The 18,675-nt window shown below is 37.7% G+C and overlaps 1 protein-coding gene across 1 annotated transcript in view; it reads left to right on the plus strand.

The window, feature by feature from the left end:
• Window positions 1-18,675, plus strand: part of NCAPG2 (non-SMC condensin II complex, subunit G2) — a gene marked incomplete at both ends in the record, with an annotated part of 42,394 nt that overhangs the window by 5,476 nt on the left and 18,243 nt on the right. Inside the window, 10 exon segments of the mRNA XM_010160684.1 lie at window positions 1-3; window positions 183-216; window positions 878-1,028; window positions 4,240-4,334; window positions 5,188-5,257; window positions 5,920-6,006; window positions 8,536-8,631; window positions 13,429-13,554; window positions 15,122-15,301; window positions 16,324-16,476. The exon segment at window positions 1-3 is cut by the window's left edge and continues 105 nt beyond it. Of these exon segments, the coding sequence (XP_010158986.1) occupies window positions 1-3; window positions 183-216; window positions 878-1,028; window positions 4,240-4,334; window positions 5,188-5,257; window positions 5,920-6,006; window positions 8,536-8,631; window positions 13,429-13,554; window positions 15,122-15,301; window positions 16,324-16,476 (995 nt within the window).

The following is an 18,675-nucleotide window of genomic DNA, read 5'->3' on the forward strand; positions in this document are numbered from 1 at the left end:
ATCATTCTGCTAAAAAAAAGCCTGAATAAAGCTGCTACGGTATGCTTACTTTTTATTGACTTTTAGATTGCTATTCAATATTCCAAGAAAGATTATCCCTCCAAAATACCTTTTATTTCAAGTTAACTTGTTTTCCTTGTCCTAGTGCTTTATCGGTGCAACTGAGGATACTTGTCAGTTACAAAGTCTCTTTTTGGCCTTGCTTGCATAAGCAAGGTATTAAAATGGTGCCTTCTCTGGAACAAGCTGTAGAGTTTTGGCATGAATTTCACAAGTGAACTGGGTTTTCTTACGTTATTTTTTACACTTTTTTTTAATTTCTTCAGTCATTTCTAAAGTCCAGTGACTAAGGTTTAAATAACAATTAACTTAGTATTTAAAACCTGAATTAACTAATATGTTCAGCTACTCACAGACACTTATGTGGAAAGCTTCATTTTTGTTACTTGATCTCTAAAGATAATTTTTCTTTTTCTATTAATGCACTGAAATTCTTTAATTGTTTAATAATTAGAGTACTGTGACACACATATTTTGCTCTAACCCAGCAAATATCTTTTACTTATTTTTTCTTTTATTTTTGCCTGTGAGTTGCTTTCACTGTGTAAAAATTCCAAGGCAGAATAGTACGTGTTTTATGTATTTTGCATGAAATACTGTTTTTCTTTCAGTACTTGAGCATGTCTTCAGTTGTTGAAAGTCAATATTTCTGCAGCTACACATTTCTGTAATTTTTCCCAATGATGTGGCGAATGTCAATGTTCATAATTTTGCAATCTGAGAATGTTCCATCTGTACCTGCATTTCCAATTCACTATTAAAAATCTTGTAAATGCTTCTTTACACTGACGCTGTACTTACCTCACTATAATATGAGCTTTTTTTCCTGTCAGGGTGCAGATGTAGCTCGTCTATGGAATCTGCATCAGGCATTGCTTTGTTTTGATTATGATTCTGAGGAGAGTAATGAAGTCAAGGACTTGTTGCTTCAGTGTTTTATGAGTGTAAAACACATTAAAAAAGAAGAGGTAAGCAGACTATCTTGCTGTGATTTCATGTCAGTGAGCTTTGGTTCCCTGTAATGGTTTTGCATTAAGGCTTTGGGATTCTTTTTACACAGTATGGTAGGTAACAGTACAAGAGAAATCTGCTCTGGCTGCAAGCTGTGAATGGTTGGCATTTCTGGTTTGTTTGGAAAAACATTTATTCCTGGAGCACCTCTTCCCCTCCTTCATTCACCTTGGTGTTTGCAGAGTTGTTCCTTTCACATATTCTCACCCTTCTCTCCCAGCTGCTGTTGCACAGCAGTTTTTACCCTTTCTTAAATATGTTATCACAGAGGGGCTATCAGTGGTTGCTGTTTGGCTCAGCCTTGGCTAGTGGCAAGTCCCTCTTGGAGATGGCTGGTATTGGCTCTGTGTGATGGGGAAAGCTTAGGCATCTTCTCACAGAAGCCACCCCTTTAGGCCCACTCCTACCAAAACCTTGCCTTATAAACTCCCTACATAAGTCAGTTTACAGCCTTGAGGATACTAGCTCAAATTAAGATAAGAAGGGAACCCATCCTGGAAAGAGCCTAAAATAGGGTTCAGCTAAATTAGGTGAATGAAACCAATTTAGACATCTACACAGGAGCTTAATCTCTGCAAGTCTTTGGAAGGATTTCAGCGCTAAATTGTAAGTGCTACATTAAATGTCCTAAGTTTCTTCAAACACCCACATGGAGCTGGTGCATAAAGCGCAGGATCTGCTGTAGATCTCTGCCTTCTGGAAAACCATCTGAGTCTTTAAAATTGCTCTGTGCTTGGGTAGTGACACGCTGCCCCTTGTCAACAGAACAATTCAGCTTCATGAAGTCGTTACTAGACAGCTGATTACCTGAATCACTCTCCAGACAATTAACATTCTAGGGACTTAACCATCCAAGTTCAGATGTCTGAGTATGTGAGCTGAAACCCAACTTAAATATGTGAACTACCAGTACAGATGCAGTATGGAAACTGTCTGCGATTTTTCTAGCTCTGCAGACAGGAGATTAAATTTCTTGAAATTCACAGTATTAAAACCATTTTCCTGTTGCTGTAAAACTGTTGTGAGTCCTTCTGGTTTGGGAATTTTACATCACGATGGAGTTTAGTTTTAGTGACAACCTGCCTCATATGCATTTTGTAGTTTCCCTGCCTGGCTCACTTCATTAACGGTAGGTTGTAGCAACATGTACAACATGTTCCCACAATCTCTGCTGCACCTTTTTCCTACATTCTGTGTCTATTTCTAAAATGCCAATAGTCATACTAAATATCAACGTGATGTATGAATTGCCTTGAGAGGAAACTGAACCCCTGTATGTCAGGGCTGATATTCCCTTTATTGCCTGCAGGCTTGTTCTAACATTCCTAAGGAAAGTATACCCGACACTTTTTTTAGAATATGTCCTAGTGTAGCTCCACAGCAGATTGAGGTGTCTGTAACTCCAGGTTGCAATGATCCTGTGTTGCCATGGGCTAGCATTCCTATTTTCCTCTCCACAGTATGAATGCTCAAGCAGCTATGTCATGGTTTGATTCAAGGAGGTTGTTGATCAGTTTTTTCTTTTCCTAGTAAGATCGTTTTTTCAGCCAGATTAACTGCCTGGACTGGTGGTTCATATGGAGAGATGAAGGGAAGGGAAGGCTAAGGAATGCGGTATCCTGGTTCTAGACCAGATTTAACTGGCACAGAAATGCACATTTATGTCTCATTGTGAGATCAGTGTTAAGTTTTTCTGCCTTCCCAGACTATGCCATTCAACACAGAGCAATATTTCTCAGAGGCGTATTTTCAGGCGCCATTAGTGGAGTGATCCTCTGAATTTTTATCTCTGACTTATGAAGACATTCTTGTTCAGGTGGGGTTTGCAGTCAAACAGCTGGAAAGCCCTGCAGAGCATGTATTTATTGTGGTTTAGATGTAGGCCTGTTCTCTCTTCCTCCTTGCTGACCTGTGTGTGCATACAACTGACAGTCATGTGTTCTGTGTCCACAAGCCTGGCAGTAGGAGATGCTCAACACTCTGAATGCATTAACCCCCAAGATGACAAGTTCACAGTCTCATTCATCTATCACGGGTTTACTTCTCATGATACTGAGAAAGTTGATAACATTAATTGTTTCAGATCCATCAATCACAAGCAGCAGATTAAGTTAGAGGCGCTTACTATCCTTTTCAGGATCAGGGTCAATCTGTTGAATTCTGAGGCAAAAAATAATTGAACTACTGAAAGCTACTTTTTGACTTCATCTCTTTTGCTGCTGGGATTGTAGAAGGTGAGATGACCTTGAGTATGGCCTCAGCTTTGTCTGGATGAGGCAGGAGCTGGAGGTCAAGATTCCCCTGACCATTTGGTTTGTCAGGGATGTTGATGGAAGAGTGCACCACTGGGATTCCAATATAAGTATTATAACAATACGTGTATACATATCTGTACAGATACTGTGTAAGGCTCTAATTCCATGGGCACATCTTCAGAAGAGCAAGGGCTTGTTTCCTCTATCTGTAGCTTTCCACTGCCTTTTCCTGTGAAAATTCTTCTGGTCATCAGATTTGTCATCACCACTTCTAACTTGCTGAAATGGAATAAAACTAATTTAGGAAAAAAACCTGAATAGTATTTTTCTGTTTTCATGAATTAAAGCAGCTTCCATGTTACCTTTTCATAAGGCAATAGGAAAGGAATCATCCTTGCTAATCAGAACATTTTTCTTCAGTGGCCCACCAGTTCTCTGTGGCTTTGTTCAAAAATGTTTCAATATCCAGTGCTGGCAGGGTTGTCCTCCTGTTTTATTCGTACCTTCATGTCATTACTGTATCATCCTGGAATGATGTTGCATTGGACAGAGCTCTGATGTGGCCTAGGTGAGAGTCCTGACTTGCAGAGTCCCTTATTGTTATGGAATACTACTTGAAGTTGCATCAAAAAGAATGAACATGGAGAAAAGAGGAGGCAGGTATGTAATCCACATGTATGCTTGTTGCAGGAAAAAAAGAGTAAGACACTTAATTTTTAAACAGAATTCAAGCATTACTCTTACTTATACTGAAGAGAAAATACAAACCAATCTCATCTATGCTTTTAAAAGTTGTCATTTCTTTTGACCTTTAAAACTCTACTGATTTTTTTTTTTTTTTGGTGGCTCTTAAACTGGATATTCCTCTGGGGTTTCACTTCACTTTTTTTGTTCTCTTTTCCCCTCCCAACAGGGAAGAAGATTCTTGAGCTTTTTGTTCAGCTGGAATGTAAACTTCATTAAAATGATACATGGAACTGTTAAAAACCAATTACAATTTTTTCCAAGGTATGCATCGCAGTGAGAGTTCTTAATGATCGTTAAGAGCTTGTCTAAAATCTTGTTTGTCTCACACTCGAAAATATCTAGTATATTGATAAAATATATCAGAATCCAGAGACCTTCAAATCTGCTAAATAATAACCGTCATATTGTTTTGGCAACTTCCTTTAATAGTTACTCTGCACATGCCTGTAGATACAGTTATAGGTGTAGTAAAATGCTTATTTAGCGCTAGCTAAGGCAAATGACTTTCATTTAAACTGTGCTGCATTACTTGCAGTGTTTGTGTGTGAACTACAGGTCCATTTCTGCTTCTCTAAGGGGCTTTTATTTTTTCCTATGAGCAACCACTGATTTAATTTGGTAAGTTTCTATATAGAGGCATTCTAATTAAAAGTGGCTTTCAGGATCATAGCATGAGAACTTGAAAAAACCCCCATGGTTTTCATCCATCAATCCTTTGATTATTCATTGAAATATTACAACAGTAATTCTTCATATTAAAATCAGAGGCTTTCTAATGCTTTCAGTTAGAATAATGTATACCTGTACATCTTCATAAAGAATTTAAGGCATTTATTATGACACAAATGATAAAATATCTGCACTAATGTTTTGACTTTCCCACCATAAGACATATTTCCAGTGTGTTTTAATAGCGCTTGGCTTCATGAACTTAGTTGTTCTGTAACTATCATTGTAGACTTTCAAGGTAATTTCTTCTTCTAAAATGAAGGTTGATGCACAGAGTTAAGGATAATATTGGTACTTATTAGAAGTTTCCTGTTGTTACCTTTATGAATTGTACATAGATATGGTTAAGGATGCTTGTCTGAAAGTTTCTCATACGTTAATACAGATCCTTGGTGGAATACATTTCAGAAGTTTACTTCAGGGCCTGGAAGAAGGTTTCGGGAGAATTCTTAGAGGTATTGCTATGCTTGATATTTCATTTGGATAGTTTTGACTTTCAGGGTGAAGATACATAACTCTAAACCTTGTAAATGTTGCTAAGCAAGCCTTAAGGAATTATAAGGAATAAGGGCATGCCACACTTTGAATGTTTGCCTACTGTGATCAGCATGGTTGCATTTAAACACCTTTTAATTCTGCCTGTGGAATATTGGTTCATGCAACTATGCATATAACTAGTGTGTTTACAAAACCATTGTGTGTCTAAATTATTGAAGCTTTCATTCAGTATGTGAAAGTCTGTGTAGTTGGTAGCTTAACTATTTGTCTAGTTTCTGTGGTTTTCCATGGAGGTGATTGTAAGCGTACTTACAGCATCACAACAATGCTACAGTCAAATTTCAGATACCAAATGATTCTTATTTATCATGTGGAGGTGCTTTTGAATTCCAATCTTGGTTCTGAGAATCAAATTAATTGTATATTCTGAAATTCTGAAAGTCAGTTTAAGTAGAGGCCCCTAGCATGCAAAACTTTGAGCCAAGCAGAAGCCAAGTAAAAAATAATAACAAAGACTATTTTCAGTTGTTTGTTTTAGAGAAAAATGTAAGCTGTTGCATAGCCTAAAGTACTTAATTTATTATGTGTTAACAGTAGCATATATGTGTTTTTACTGTAGACACTCGAATGTAACTGCATTCAGGATTTCATGCATCATGGAATTCATCTTTCCAGAAGTTCTCCTGTTCACTCTAAAGTTAGAGAGGTAAGTTGCTGGGAAGCCTGACATGAACTATTAGCATCCAAACTGGATCTGTTGCTATAAAGTGGGAAATTTCCATTTCATAATAAAATACTGTACTAGGTCTGGCTGGTATGGAATTACTTTTCATAGCATCCTGTACGGTGCCTTGTTTTGGATTTGATGACTAAACCAGTGCCGATAACACACCAATGTGTAGGCTGTTGCTGAGCAGTACTTGCATGGTGTCAAGCTTTTCTCTTCCCCTCTCTGTTTCCCTAGTGAGTAGTGTGGGGATGAACAAGAGTTTGGGAGGGGGACAGCTGAGAGAGCTGACCCAAACTGACCAAAGGGACATTCCATGCCATATAACACTGTGCTTAGCAATAAAACCAGAGAAAGTGGATTTGGGGGAGGTAACCATTGCTTGCAGACTAGCTGGGCATTGGTCTGCTTGAGGGACTGGTTGCATTTGCATCACTTGTGATGTTTTTGGTCCTCTTCACTTACTAAAGTGTCTTTATCTGGATCCATGAGTTTTCTTGCTTTTCCGATTCTCTCTCCTACTTACACGAGGGAAGTGACTGACTGACTGTGTGCTGCTGAGCTGGTGACTGAGGCCAACCCACCCCAAATAGTTATTTAAAAAATAGCATATTCTGAGAAACATTATGAAATCAAATTAAGAGGAACCTCCGTATAGTTTTGCACCAGACTTTTCTTTGGTGCTCAAACTTAAAAATATAAGGGTTTTTTCCAGAGTGCCAGAAATAGTTTTTGCTGTCTGTTGTCTAAATTTTTCTTTACCTAGCAAATTGACCTTTCCATAGCTGATCACAAGGATGAAAAATCATAAGCTCCTTGAGGCAAACTTAGTAGATAGGTCTGAAAGTAAACTTTTGGTTTGTTTGGTTTTTTTGGTGAGTTTTGTAAATATGTTTATAGGGACAAGCCTTGATTTGGTTACAGATTCTAGCTGTCTACCTGTGGCTTTTACTTATGAGGAAAGCATCTGAAGCAGAATGAGAAGTGCACAGAGCTTTTTAAGACACAGCATTATATTTGATCCTATGCCCCTTCACCTCCCATGCTTTCTCCCAAAACTGTAGTGATACCGAGTGTATAGTACGGGCAGTATACAATCAATGTAGCAGTATGCAATTTTATATTGGGTTTTTTCTTTGGTTTGCTTTGCTCATTTGGGTTTGGTTTAGTTTTGCTTTTTAGCATATGTAAATAGGTTCTTATGTCTACGGTGGATTCCTTTTGTCCTCTGATTCCTGATGGATGGAATAGGCTTTTGACAGGGCATTTCATGTTTTTTCAGACTCAGAAGCTCATGGTCTGGAAAGAGGACAGTGATGTAAAGCAATCTGTCTTTGAGTTGTAAGGGGGACTAGTCTCAGAATAAAATTGAATGATGCGTTCTTTTTCAGGATGCAAGAATTTGATTTTGAATGGTCCTTTAGAATCCAGAAGTTCCTGTAGCAATTAGGAGAGCAACCACAGTCATTCATTTGAGCGAAGTTTGGGGTATTTTATTGAAAGACTGGGAGTGGGCAGGCAAAATATGCAACTCTCTCCCTTTGAATTCAATGTTCTTAAAATAAAACCTATGTCCATTTTGCAAATGTCTGGTACTGACTGTTCTAATGCAATCTGTTACAATACAGTAGTGATTTGCCACTAATCCTGGGTTAGATCTATCGCTCTCATGTATACATAAGAGCTATGTAGTCTTTTATAAATTATATCATCTCTTTACTGCAGTATATTTCAGAACCAGGGAAGAGGGATTCTTCCACTAGAACATTGTTTCTGTAGATGCTGTTCCCAGGCTTCCCTGTTTGACTGCGGCTTTGAATACCTGAAATATTCAAAGTTGCCACTAGAGGGTCGACGTCTTTTCAAACTGCCCGCTGGTTTGGGAGCAGGCAATTGTTTCATACCAAGTTACATGATGTCCTTTCTCATTCTGCTCTGGTCTTTCCTTTTTTGTCTGCATAATTCAGATATAAAAGTAAAAGGGGCTTTAGCTAAGAAAGCACAGGTCTGAGTCAAAAGGAGCACTGATACTTTCATTTCATCAATGCGTACAAAATCTATTACATTTATAGATTTGTATTTGAGTAACTCCAGTTACCAGATAATGTTCCTTTGCTCTTAACAGAGAAAAGAGTTATTTATCTGTAGTTGATAATTACACTGTTTTGAAGTACTTCTGCCACTTACTTTTAAAATGGTTTTTTCCTGAAACAAAAAATGAGTAGTTGCTGTGAAACTGACTCTAGCCATAATTTTCTTTTAGTTGTAGATTTATTGAATCTCTATGAAATGTGATATTTATTAGATCTATTTATTTTTTCATGGATTTTGAGATTTTTAAAAAATAAAATATAGTCAATTAGTATGTCTAGTTCTATCATTTTCCATACTATGCAGAATTCTTTGGTCTTACATAAATGATGAAATGAGATGACCCTTGCACACTTCTTGAATGTAGAAGTACTTTTTAAAATAATTTTGGGGATTGGTTTGTTTGTTTTTTCTCAGATACTGAGTTATTTTCATAAACAAAGTAAAGTTCGTCAAGGAGTTGAAGAAATGCTGTATAGACTGTACCAACCCATCCTTTGGAGAGCACTGAAGGTATTTATACGTTTCAGAATGCAGGACTATCATTCTCCAACTGCTATATTTTGTGTCCCTCTCACATGTTCTGTCTTTAATAATTGCTTTTGAAATAAAATGTCTGTGGGGGGAAAAAAAGTCGGTTTAGCATCTCAGCTGTAGCAGAGCTACTTTTGAGGTTGTAATTAGGCTTACTTTGCACAACAATATCCTAATTTGTTAATATAAGTTATTTCTAAAATTCAGTGTTGTTTACAGGTACAGAGTGCTTTCCAGGATTGCAGTAGACAGTGTGACTAACGCTAAGTTTGGTGTTTCGATCTTCTCAATTTGGGACTTTTCTGTAATCCTGTGTTCTCTTTTCCAAGTTCTTTATGGAATGATCAGTGCTTTATTGGTCAAAACCAGAAATGATCAGAGGATGATTTAGTCTCACCTTCTGCCTAATTACCAGCCTTAGAATGCAACTCAATGAATTTATTAGAGTATTATTTTGGAAAACCTTTTATTCTAGTTTGATTGTATATACAAGCATTCATGCTGTGGATGTGCTTTCAGTCAAGCATTCAGAATGACATTTCTGACTTCTAGGAGTTCAGGTGTGTATGTTTTCCTGCCAACTGTCTGCATAGACTGAAGGGTACCTACTGCAGTTCATCTACTCAGTTACACTCTGTGATTAAGAAGAGCCAAGCTTGTTCTTTGTGAACAGCTTTTATTTTGCTTGAGGTTATGAAATTCCTTCAGTGAGAGCACACATACACCAGTTGTTACAGCCAGATAAAATGCTGTTAACTGAAATTTCATTTACTGATGGGTCATATAGCATCTTCTCTGGCCATGAGAGAAGTATTTTAAAAGTTCTACAGTTGAAAGTATTTAAAAAGTAACTTTTAAATGCTTAAAATGGATTTTATGAGTTACAGGAAGTAGTTGAGAGCTATTTGGTTTCAGTAGAACCCTGTGGTACAAGTGGGGAGATGGACAGACTCATCACTAGACTGGTATCTTGTTTGGCCTTACATTAAGGATTGGATCTCATCCCTTTAAGACAGACAAAAATCCTCTGGATTAAAAATAAATGTTCTCAGTGCAGGAGAATAATAGCTACAAAGCATGGCTTTCTTTAATTTTCTACATGTCTCTCTTAAAAAGAAGAGGGTTTTCAATTGGTTTTTGATAGCATAGCAAAATTCCTGATTTGTGTCTCAAACAATTTCAGAGTGGTTAGCAAAATATGGTATTCCATTCTTAAGGGAGTTGCTGTCTGTAAATGTAGGCTCATAGTTCACTTTCCAAAGCCCAGGGACTCAGCATAAATACAGGATTAGAATACTTCAGAAGAACATTCTGTCAAACCTTATTAAATCTGCATAGATTTGTTTGGAGAAATGTAACAGAAAGGTTGGGATTGAGGCGGGGAGAAAAAGGCTAATTATTGATTTGCAGCAAGACAGTGGGAGAATTAATGTTTCTAGATGTGGTTCAGATTTTTAACAGCTGCCTTTCATAATTTTCACATCAGTAATGGTCCTATTGCAAGAACAAATCTGAATTTTATGACTTTTTTGGGATGGGTTTTTAGTTGGTGGTTTGGGGTTTTTTTTGTTTTATCTTGACAGCTTCTGCAGATGTAGTTAAGCACTTTAAACTTGGACATTAACAGGCTTATCAAATAGGTCATGGAGAATTTGTTTTAATACAGCAAAATAGTTCAACTGTTGTGAACATAGATTTCAGAGTGTAAAGGGAGGATTGTAAAAAACTGAATGCAGAATTATATGAATCATGTCATGATTCAGTGCAAAGAAAGATTCTGAATTCCAAATGATTCAGTACCATATTTGTGACTGGTGAAAGGAAATAATTGACTGAACATCAAAATTTGGCAATTTATTTTTGGATAGGCTGCTGTCTTGCTGTGTGACTTTTTTATAGTTAAGTTTTCTTTTTCATGTAGTACTGCTGAAGTACTTGGCATTTCTAAGATTACTCTTGCTGTGACTTAGAATCGTTGTTTAAGTTAGAGAACTAAGAAGGGAAGGTTATAATTGTCCTTACTAGTATGGATTCTGCTCCAAAGCTTGAAATGTCAGTTTCGTTTGAGATAACCAGTTTGATGCTCCTATTTCAGCCAGGGTACAAATCCCAAACTTAATACAGTGAAGAACAAATCTTGTTCTAGGATGCTGTTACAAACAGAAAGGCAGTTCATGTGAGAATCTCTTCACCCCTCCTTGCAGAAAGGAAAAATACTTCAGTTGTGAGAATACAAAGGAGTCTAAAACTGTGTGTCGAAACTACTTGAGTTCTTCTCTGAAACTTTTAAACTGAGAATGCATATTTTTAATGTATAGTTCTCTTAAATTGCTTGTTTTGCAAATACTTAATCTCACAAGCTTCCTTTGTAGCTTTTACATACACCTATTTTATAAGCCTTTAAATGCAACATTAAGTTTTTATAATATAAGCCCTTATATTCTTCATCTATTTTTCACGTCTTTGCGTGAAACTTACCTTACATAATAAACACAGCAGATTGTGCAGTGATTGGTCATTAATATAAGAAGCCATATAAATATAAAAATATGAATATTTATGATGAGATGTGTAGTGATTAAGCTATTTCTTATCAAGCTCAAAAAGTCAAGAACCACTCCTTCAGGAATTTGAGATGTTGAAGGAAGTGATTCCTTTATAGGGTGCTTGGTTGGTTGTGGGGGTTTTTATCATCCCACACTTAAGCTAATTTTTACTGGGGAAAATAGTGATTTTAATAATGGGAAGTGAATTTCAGGTCTTGTAAGACCAGATGAAGCTTTAAAGAAAGCTCTGGAAATTAACTGACCAAAAAAAAAGTGGAAATATTGTTTAAAAAGGTTCTGAAAGTTTACTAGAATAGTACAAACATAAAGGTAAAGAAACACGTCATTTAAATAACCGCAGGCTCCTATTGCATGGAAAAGTCAGTGTGGAATAAAATAGGAGATGAATTTAAAGTCCTGGGTTCTACTGTGAAGATATTTTAGTCTATTATGAGCTTGAATATGCAAATACATTTGGGATAAAATCCAAGTAATTAAAGGCAGGAATTTAAACTGCGGATACTCAGTTCAGAGTTAAAGTGAGTTTAATGGAATTCAGTGTAATACATTTGAAAGTTTATGAAAATTAACTTTCTGGAATGGCCATGGTGGACGAGGTCTAGGTTATTGCATAAAAACATGCTTGAATTAATTTTCATGTGAAATATTAGTGCAGAAGAGCTATTCCACCCTGAGTTCACATATTGGCCTGTTATGCATTAATTCTTCAGTAGAGGCAAGCTCAAAGTTAAAGATTTTCTACAGCTTTATAGGTTTGAATTAAGAATTGTATTTTCTTTTAGACTGTTTTAATCATGATAAATAAAGTAAAACACAAGTCTCTGACAAAGGAATATTGAGTTTATTTGCCTGCCTAGTATTAAATGTAGAATTGCTATTAATTTTGTTGGCTCAAAGATTTTGGAATTTTTTGGCTCTACCCAATGATGTGACCCACCCATATGAGGATTGGTCCAGAAGGGAAATACAAAATAAATCATAAAAGAAGTAATTGTTGCTCATTTCTTTGTGTGGGTTTTTTTTTTCTGATTTTATTTGCCATTAGTTTATTTGCTTTTAAATAGTATATGATTATCCTAGTTTTTAGTTTCTGTCTTTGATCTGAATGTCTATTATGACAAGGGAAGAAGAAAATTGGATTAGAATAGTCAGAAGGTTCCCTGAACTGTCTTTTATTTGCTGTTTAAATAAGCCTACTTTGCTTGTTTTATATACACAGCCTAATATAGTCTTAAATATGTATGTGTGTCTGTGTGTATATGCACATTTGTTTGTTTTAACATGGAGTCAAAATCTGAAGAAAATTCTTCCTTCCAAGAGAAGTGAGCACAGGCTCCTATTGCACTGCTGTCTTTTGATAAGCAGTGTAGTCTCATGGTTAAATTTCAGGTTTATCCCTGAGATACCTTGATTTCATCGCTTCTTCATTTCATTGCCTGCTCGCTTTTTCTGTCTTTTAAGGGTGCACAGGGCCAATTATTTTTCACTAACTGAGTGTCTGAATATACACTTTTAAAATTTTTCTTTACATTTGGGGTTCTACAACCAGTGAAATGTATAGTGTGATACACTGAAAAGTATTACAAATGGTAAAACGTCTGAGGGTTATAAGGCTTGCCTTAGATTTTTTGAGGAGCTGCCCGGAGCTCTGAACATGGTCCTGTTACTTCCGTGCATAGATGCAGAACTGAATATGGCTTGCGCCTGGCTTGCTGATGCTGAGTTTCTAAATATGGTTTTCTTGAAGAAATAGGCTTGACCTTTTCAATTAAATCACTTGTCTATTGACAGGTGATGTAATTAATTAAATCTGCTTAAATTCAAGATTCTTGTATTCTGAAGAGAAGCTTTAAGGTGACCAAAAGAAATCCCAGCTGCTTTTAATTCATTTAGCATTACAGAATGCAGAATGGCTCTGATTTGACTCTTCAGGGTCATTGCAGTTGCTATGCTTTGAAAGCTGATTGTACTAGTAACTGAGGTTTTACTGAAAGGGCAGACATGTAAGGTAAAAAACCCCATAAAAATCCTATGTTACTATAAGCTTTTCCATACATTTAAAGATTCATCTCTTCCATCTACTTAATTCAACACACTAACTTGCTAGAGGTGTTTGGGGAGCAGTATTTAACAGGATACACCTTTTGATACTAGAAGTCTGTAAAATCTGTGTTTTTTTCTTACTGAAAAAATATTTTTTCCTTCACAGGCCAGAAACTCAGAAGTTCGATCAAATGCATCATTTCTGTTTGTTGATGCTTTTCCTGTTCGTGACCCCAGTTTTAACATTGAAGAGATGGACAATGAAATTCAGAAACAGTTTGAAGAACTCTTTGTAAGTTTGGCTGGAAAGCTGCCTGGCGGAGAGGGACCTGGGGGTGTTGGTTGACGGCCGATTGAACATGAGCCCGCAGTGTGCCCAGGTGGCCAAGAAGGCCAACGGCATCTTGGCTTGTATCAAAAACAGCGTGGCCAGCAGGTCCAGGGATGTGATTCTCCCCCTGTACTCGGCACTGGTGAGGCCGCACCTCGAGTACTGTGTTCAGTTTTGGGCCCCTCACTACAAGAAAGACATTGAGGTCCTGGAGCGTGTCCAGAGAAGGGCCACAAACTGGTGAAGGGTCTGGAGAATATGTCTTATGAGGAGCGACTGAGGGAACTGGGCTTGTTTAGCCTGGAGAAGAGGAGGCTGAGAGGAGACCGAATCACTGCCTACAACTCCCTGAAAGGAGGTTGTGGAGAAGTGGGTGTTGGTCTCTTCTCCCTAATGACAGATGATCGGACGAGGGGGGATGGACTCAAGCTGCGCCAGGGGAGGTTTAGATTGGATGTAAGGAAGAAATTCTTCACCGAAAGGGTTATCACGCACTGGAACAGGCTGCCCAGGGAGGTGGTGGAGTCACCGTCCCTGGATGTGTTTAAGAGACGGGTGGATGAGGTGCTGAGAGATATGGTTTAGTGGTGGACAGATACGGTTGGACTGGATGATCTCTAAGGTCTTTTCCAACCTAGTGATTCTATGATTCTATGAAAAATGTTAAAAATGAAAACTTTGTCAAAACTAACTGAAAAATAAGCTGTTGATGCAATAAAAAGATATTGAATTTTAGGGTAGTATTCTTAGGGGAGTACAGGCTTGTGATGCGGAAAATACAAAAGTATTTTAAATTTCTGTAGTATGTTGACGGTAGATGACACGCATTATTTTCAGCACTGAAAAGGAAATGTTTGGGATTGTCGTTCATTCTCTGTGAATGACAGATGCTTTTGAAAGATCAGATGAAGATCTGTTACTTATACATCTTACTTAACCTAGGCCCGGTGAAGACAGCTTTACATTTAATATGTAAGCACTGATGGAAGTTTAGTACCGTATTACTAAATATTTCTGAAACAGAGTATAGTGGAGGTAGAAACCTAAAACCCCAGTCTTGATAGATGAGAATGGGCATAGTGTTTTCATTCAGAAAATGTTTGGGAGAGCTCTAATATGGTCTCTAAAAATCTGAACATCAGATAATTGAATGAATTACAGAGTTTTTACAATGTTACATAAGAACAGTTGCCAGTGTAAACTCATATGTAAATAGTCTAAATATTCTTATTGAGGTCACAGAGGCAAGACTTAATGTGAGCTGCTTTTTAAAAAACTATTTCAAAAGTCCAAGTTTAAAAAATTGACCAATATTTGTCTTAATTTTGCTTCTGATTTAAATTTCCTGGGTTTTTTCATAATACAATGCCTTGAGGGAATATGAATATTTAATTTCTTACTTACTATGACAATTTGCATCATGATGGAAAGGTAACAGAATGCTATTTGTTTATGATGGGTTAATGTCAAAGCAGTAGGGTCACAATAACACATAAACTCACATAATTTTTCTTCTGTTTTGTTTTAGTGTCTCTTAGAAGACCCTCATCCAGTTGTACGCTCCACAGGGATACTTGGAGTTACCCAGATTACATCCAAATACTGGGAAATGATTCCCCCAGCAATTCTTACTGACCTTTTAAAAAAACTAACTGGAGATCTAGCGTATGATATAACATCTGCTGATGTTCGATGCTCTGTTTTTAAGGTAAATCTCTTTTTCTAAATTTATGATTGTCATTTTTATGTTTTACTTGATGCACAGGTTTCTAGTATGGGCCACTTGAATGAAATGACTTTATTCTGCAAAATTATTTATGCAAAAAAATTCCCAATACATGCAAGTTTTGCACATGTTTTCTGAAGGCCACACAGTCAGTATGAACAAATGCCCTTTAGAATAGTGACTGCTTGACTTTGTCTCTCAACCACTTTGCATTTCTAGTCTTATATACATTGTTTGGACATGATGATTTAGTTATTTTAGGTGTTAGAAAAGTTATTTTTAGACTTGAAAATGTATGCAGGCAGGTTCCAGTACATTTCTGTCACTGATTTTAACCTCTTCCTAGACATGCACAACTAGGCTATGCTTTTGTACCCCACTTGGTGCTTCTGCAGTTTGGATGAGAGTAATTACATCCTGTTTCTCTGGGAATTCTGGCCTCCTGTGCATTGTTCACTATGTTAAAATTAGTTCATCTACGTCTTGCTGGCATCTGGTAAATAATTTGGACAGAAAAATGAACTCTGTAAGCAGTATTCTCACAATTTTATGTATGTGTTGATTGAGCCTGAATTTGGAGCTATCTTCATGTTAATCCTCACTTGCTCCACTATAGCTGCATGGGGGTCTACCCTGCATAAGCCGAAAGTGCTGATTTAAAAATAACTTGGCAAAAAAAAGATGTATTTTTAATCTAAAATGAGCAGAACTTAAGGAGCTGATGTTGCTGCCACAAAAAGTACTTGATGCTGTTCTCATGTAGAAGTCAAGACTCTGGCCTCAGTGTAGATCTGAAGCTGCTTCATCTGAAATGGGTTCACTGGAAATTTGAAATACCTGTTTACTAAAGAATATCCCAGGAAAAATACACACACACAGTGTCTGTCCCTAGTTAATCTAACCTCAGAAGTATCATGGTCCAGTTCAACAATTCTAAGGTATGTCTTTTTGCAAATCTATTCTTTAAATTTTGTGTTATTTTAGCATAACTCTTTTTCTTGCAGTGCCTACCATTTATTTTTGAGAACAGACTAAGTCATCCGTTACTGGAACAGCTCCTGCCAGCAGTCAAACACAGTCTTCATGACAATTCAGAGAAAGTGCGAGTGGCTTTTGTTGATATGCTGCTGAAAATTAAGGCTACCAAGGCTGCTAAGGTAGGATAAGTGACACTTGGTAAAAAAGTAGCAAGAAGGAGATAAAATCAAGCCTCTTTTTTTTTAAAGTAGCTTTGAAGACTACTGCAGTATTTGTAAAAGGGAAAAAAGACATGCTTAATGTAGTAATACTCTTAATTTCAGTTTTCACGCTCTTCATATATTGAAGCATATAACTGAGTTTATTTCTGAGACTTGTGGATTCTGTTGCTATTAGTCACTTCTGTCCATTTGAAAGGTTTTGATCCAAATGTAAGTGATAATGTAGAAGTACTTTTTTCCGGTGATCTTGAGAATTCTAATGAAATCATAGTGTCCATGAAAAGTCATCTTAAACAAATAAATTGTGACTAGTCCTGGTGAGCTTTCAGCCTTTCCATAGCTGTTCTTCACAGAAAAAAATAACCATAGGAGATAATACTGTCTGGATATTCCTACAGCAGAGATTTTATAGACATGTTAGAAAGCTTGCTTTTCAGCTGAGCCAAGTACACTCTTCTCCTTTTCCTCTCCCCCACATTTTGGCTGGTTTGGGATGATTAGTAGGTCTAGTGGCCTCTGTGCTTGCCTGCTGGTATCACAGGAACTTTTTCTTGGAATGTTTGTGTTTCCTGCCTCTCGTGGCCATGCCAAGGCAGAGCAGTCCCTATGATCACACTTCCTTCCAGCTGTCTCGTTCAAGTCAGGACTCTCTCACCTTCTAAATGCTTAATGCATTTCGTGAATTGCTTTTTTACCTTTATGTACCTTTGTAACTTCTGTTTGTCTTTAGTGTGCGTGTCTTTACAGATTTTGATGTGTTTTTGTAGTGATTTGGAACAAACTTTGTGTTCTGCTGTGGACACATTACATAAGGGTGATACTGTCCAGCCATCAGCATTACAGCATCTTTGAGTGCTTTCTTCACTCTCTGCTGTTAATGACTTCCTAATTTCAACTTCATATTTTACTTTAATCGCATTTTTGTCTCTTGCTAAGCCTAATTACTAGGACACGCTTATCTTGTACTAGGCACATACACACCGCTGATATCATATAGCGTATCCCTGTTGTTCAGGACAGAATTAAATAAGTACTTGGTTTGTCAGACTTCTGAGGCTTCAGTGCTCGCAGAACGTGAGAATTACCTATTTGCCAAATATGTGCATTCTAGCTTTGACAGGAACTCAAAGACATCTAGTAAGACTAGACTATCTTGGTACCTTCCAAATTCCTTAAAATATACTCAGAAGACAAGATAAATAGGAGGTGATTTTGGAATTGAGGGCTTTTTGGCTTCTTGCACACAGGTTCAGGAAAAGGATTATGATAATGCAACAGCAAGTTTGGTACTTCCAGAATACATACTTCAGTGCGTTGATTAGGCAAATCCACAGAAAAGGTGGAGACAAACACTGCAAGTACAAGGTATTATCATTATCGGGAGCTACAGGCCTGTCAGTCTGACCTCAGTGCTGGAGAAGGTCATTGAGCAGATCACCTTGAGTGCCATCCCATGGCACTTACAGGACAACCAGGTGATCAGGATCAGTCAGCATGGGTTTATGAAAGGCAGGTCCTGCTTGACTAACCTGATCTTCTTCTATGACAAGGTGACCTGCTTAGTGAGGGAAAGGCTGTGGATGTCTACCTGGGCTCTAGTAAAGCCTTTAACACCACTGCTCACAGCATTCTCCTAGAGAAACCGGCTGCTCGTGGCTTGGATGGGTGTAGTCCTCACTTCATAAAAAAACTGACTGGATGGCTGGGCCCAAAGAGTTGTGGTCGATAGAGTTAAATCCAATTGGTGGCCCATCACACGTGGTGTTCCCCAGGGCTCAGTATTGGGATCAGTTCTCTTTAATAGCTTTATCGATGATCTGTACGAGAGGATTGAGTACACCTTCAGTAAGTTTGCAAATGACACCAAGTTGGCCCAGAGTGTTGATCAGCCTGAGGGCAGGAAGGTCCTACAGAGGGATCTGGACAGGCTGGATCAATAGGCCAACGCCAACTGAGGTTCAACAAGGCCAAGCGCAGCACTTGAGCCTCAACAACCTCCTGTAACACTGCAGGCTTGGGGACAAGTGGCTGGAAAGCTGCCTGGCAGAAAAGGACCTGGGGGTGTTGGTCAAAAACTGGATGAATACGAGCCAGCAGTGTGCCCAGGTGGCCAAGGCAGCCAATGGCATCCTGGCCCGTATCAGGAACCGTGTGGCC

This window comes from Eurypyga helias, unplaced genomic scaffold (assembly GCF_000690775.1).
Source record: "Eurypyga helias isolate BGI_N326 unplaced genomic scaffold, ASM69077v1 scaffold12321, whole genome shotgun sequence".
In the NCBI taxonomy this organism is placed as follows: Eukaryota; Metazoa; Chordata; class Aves; order Eurypygiformes; family Eurypygidae; genus Eurypyga; species Eurypyga helias.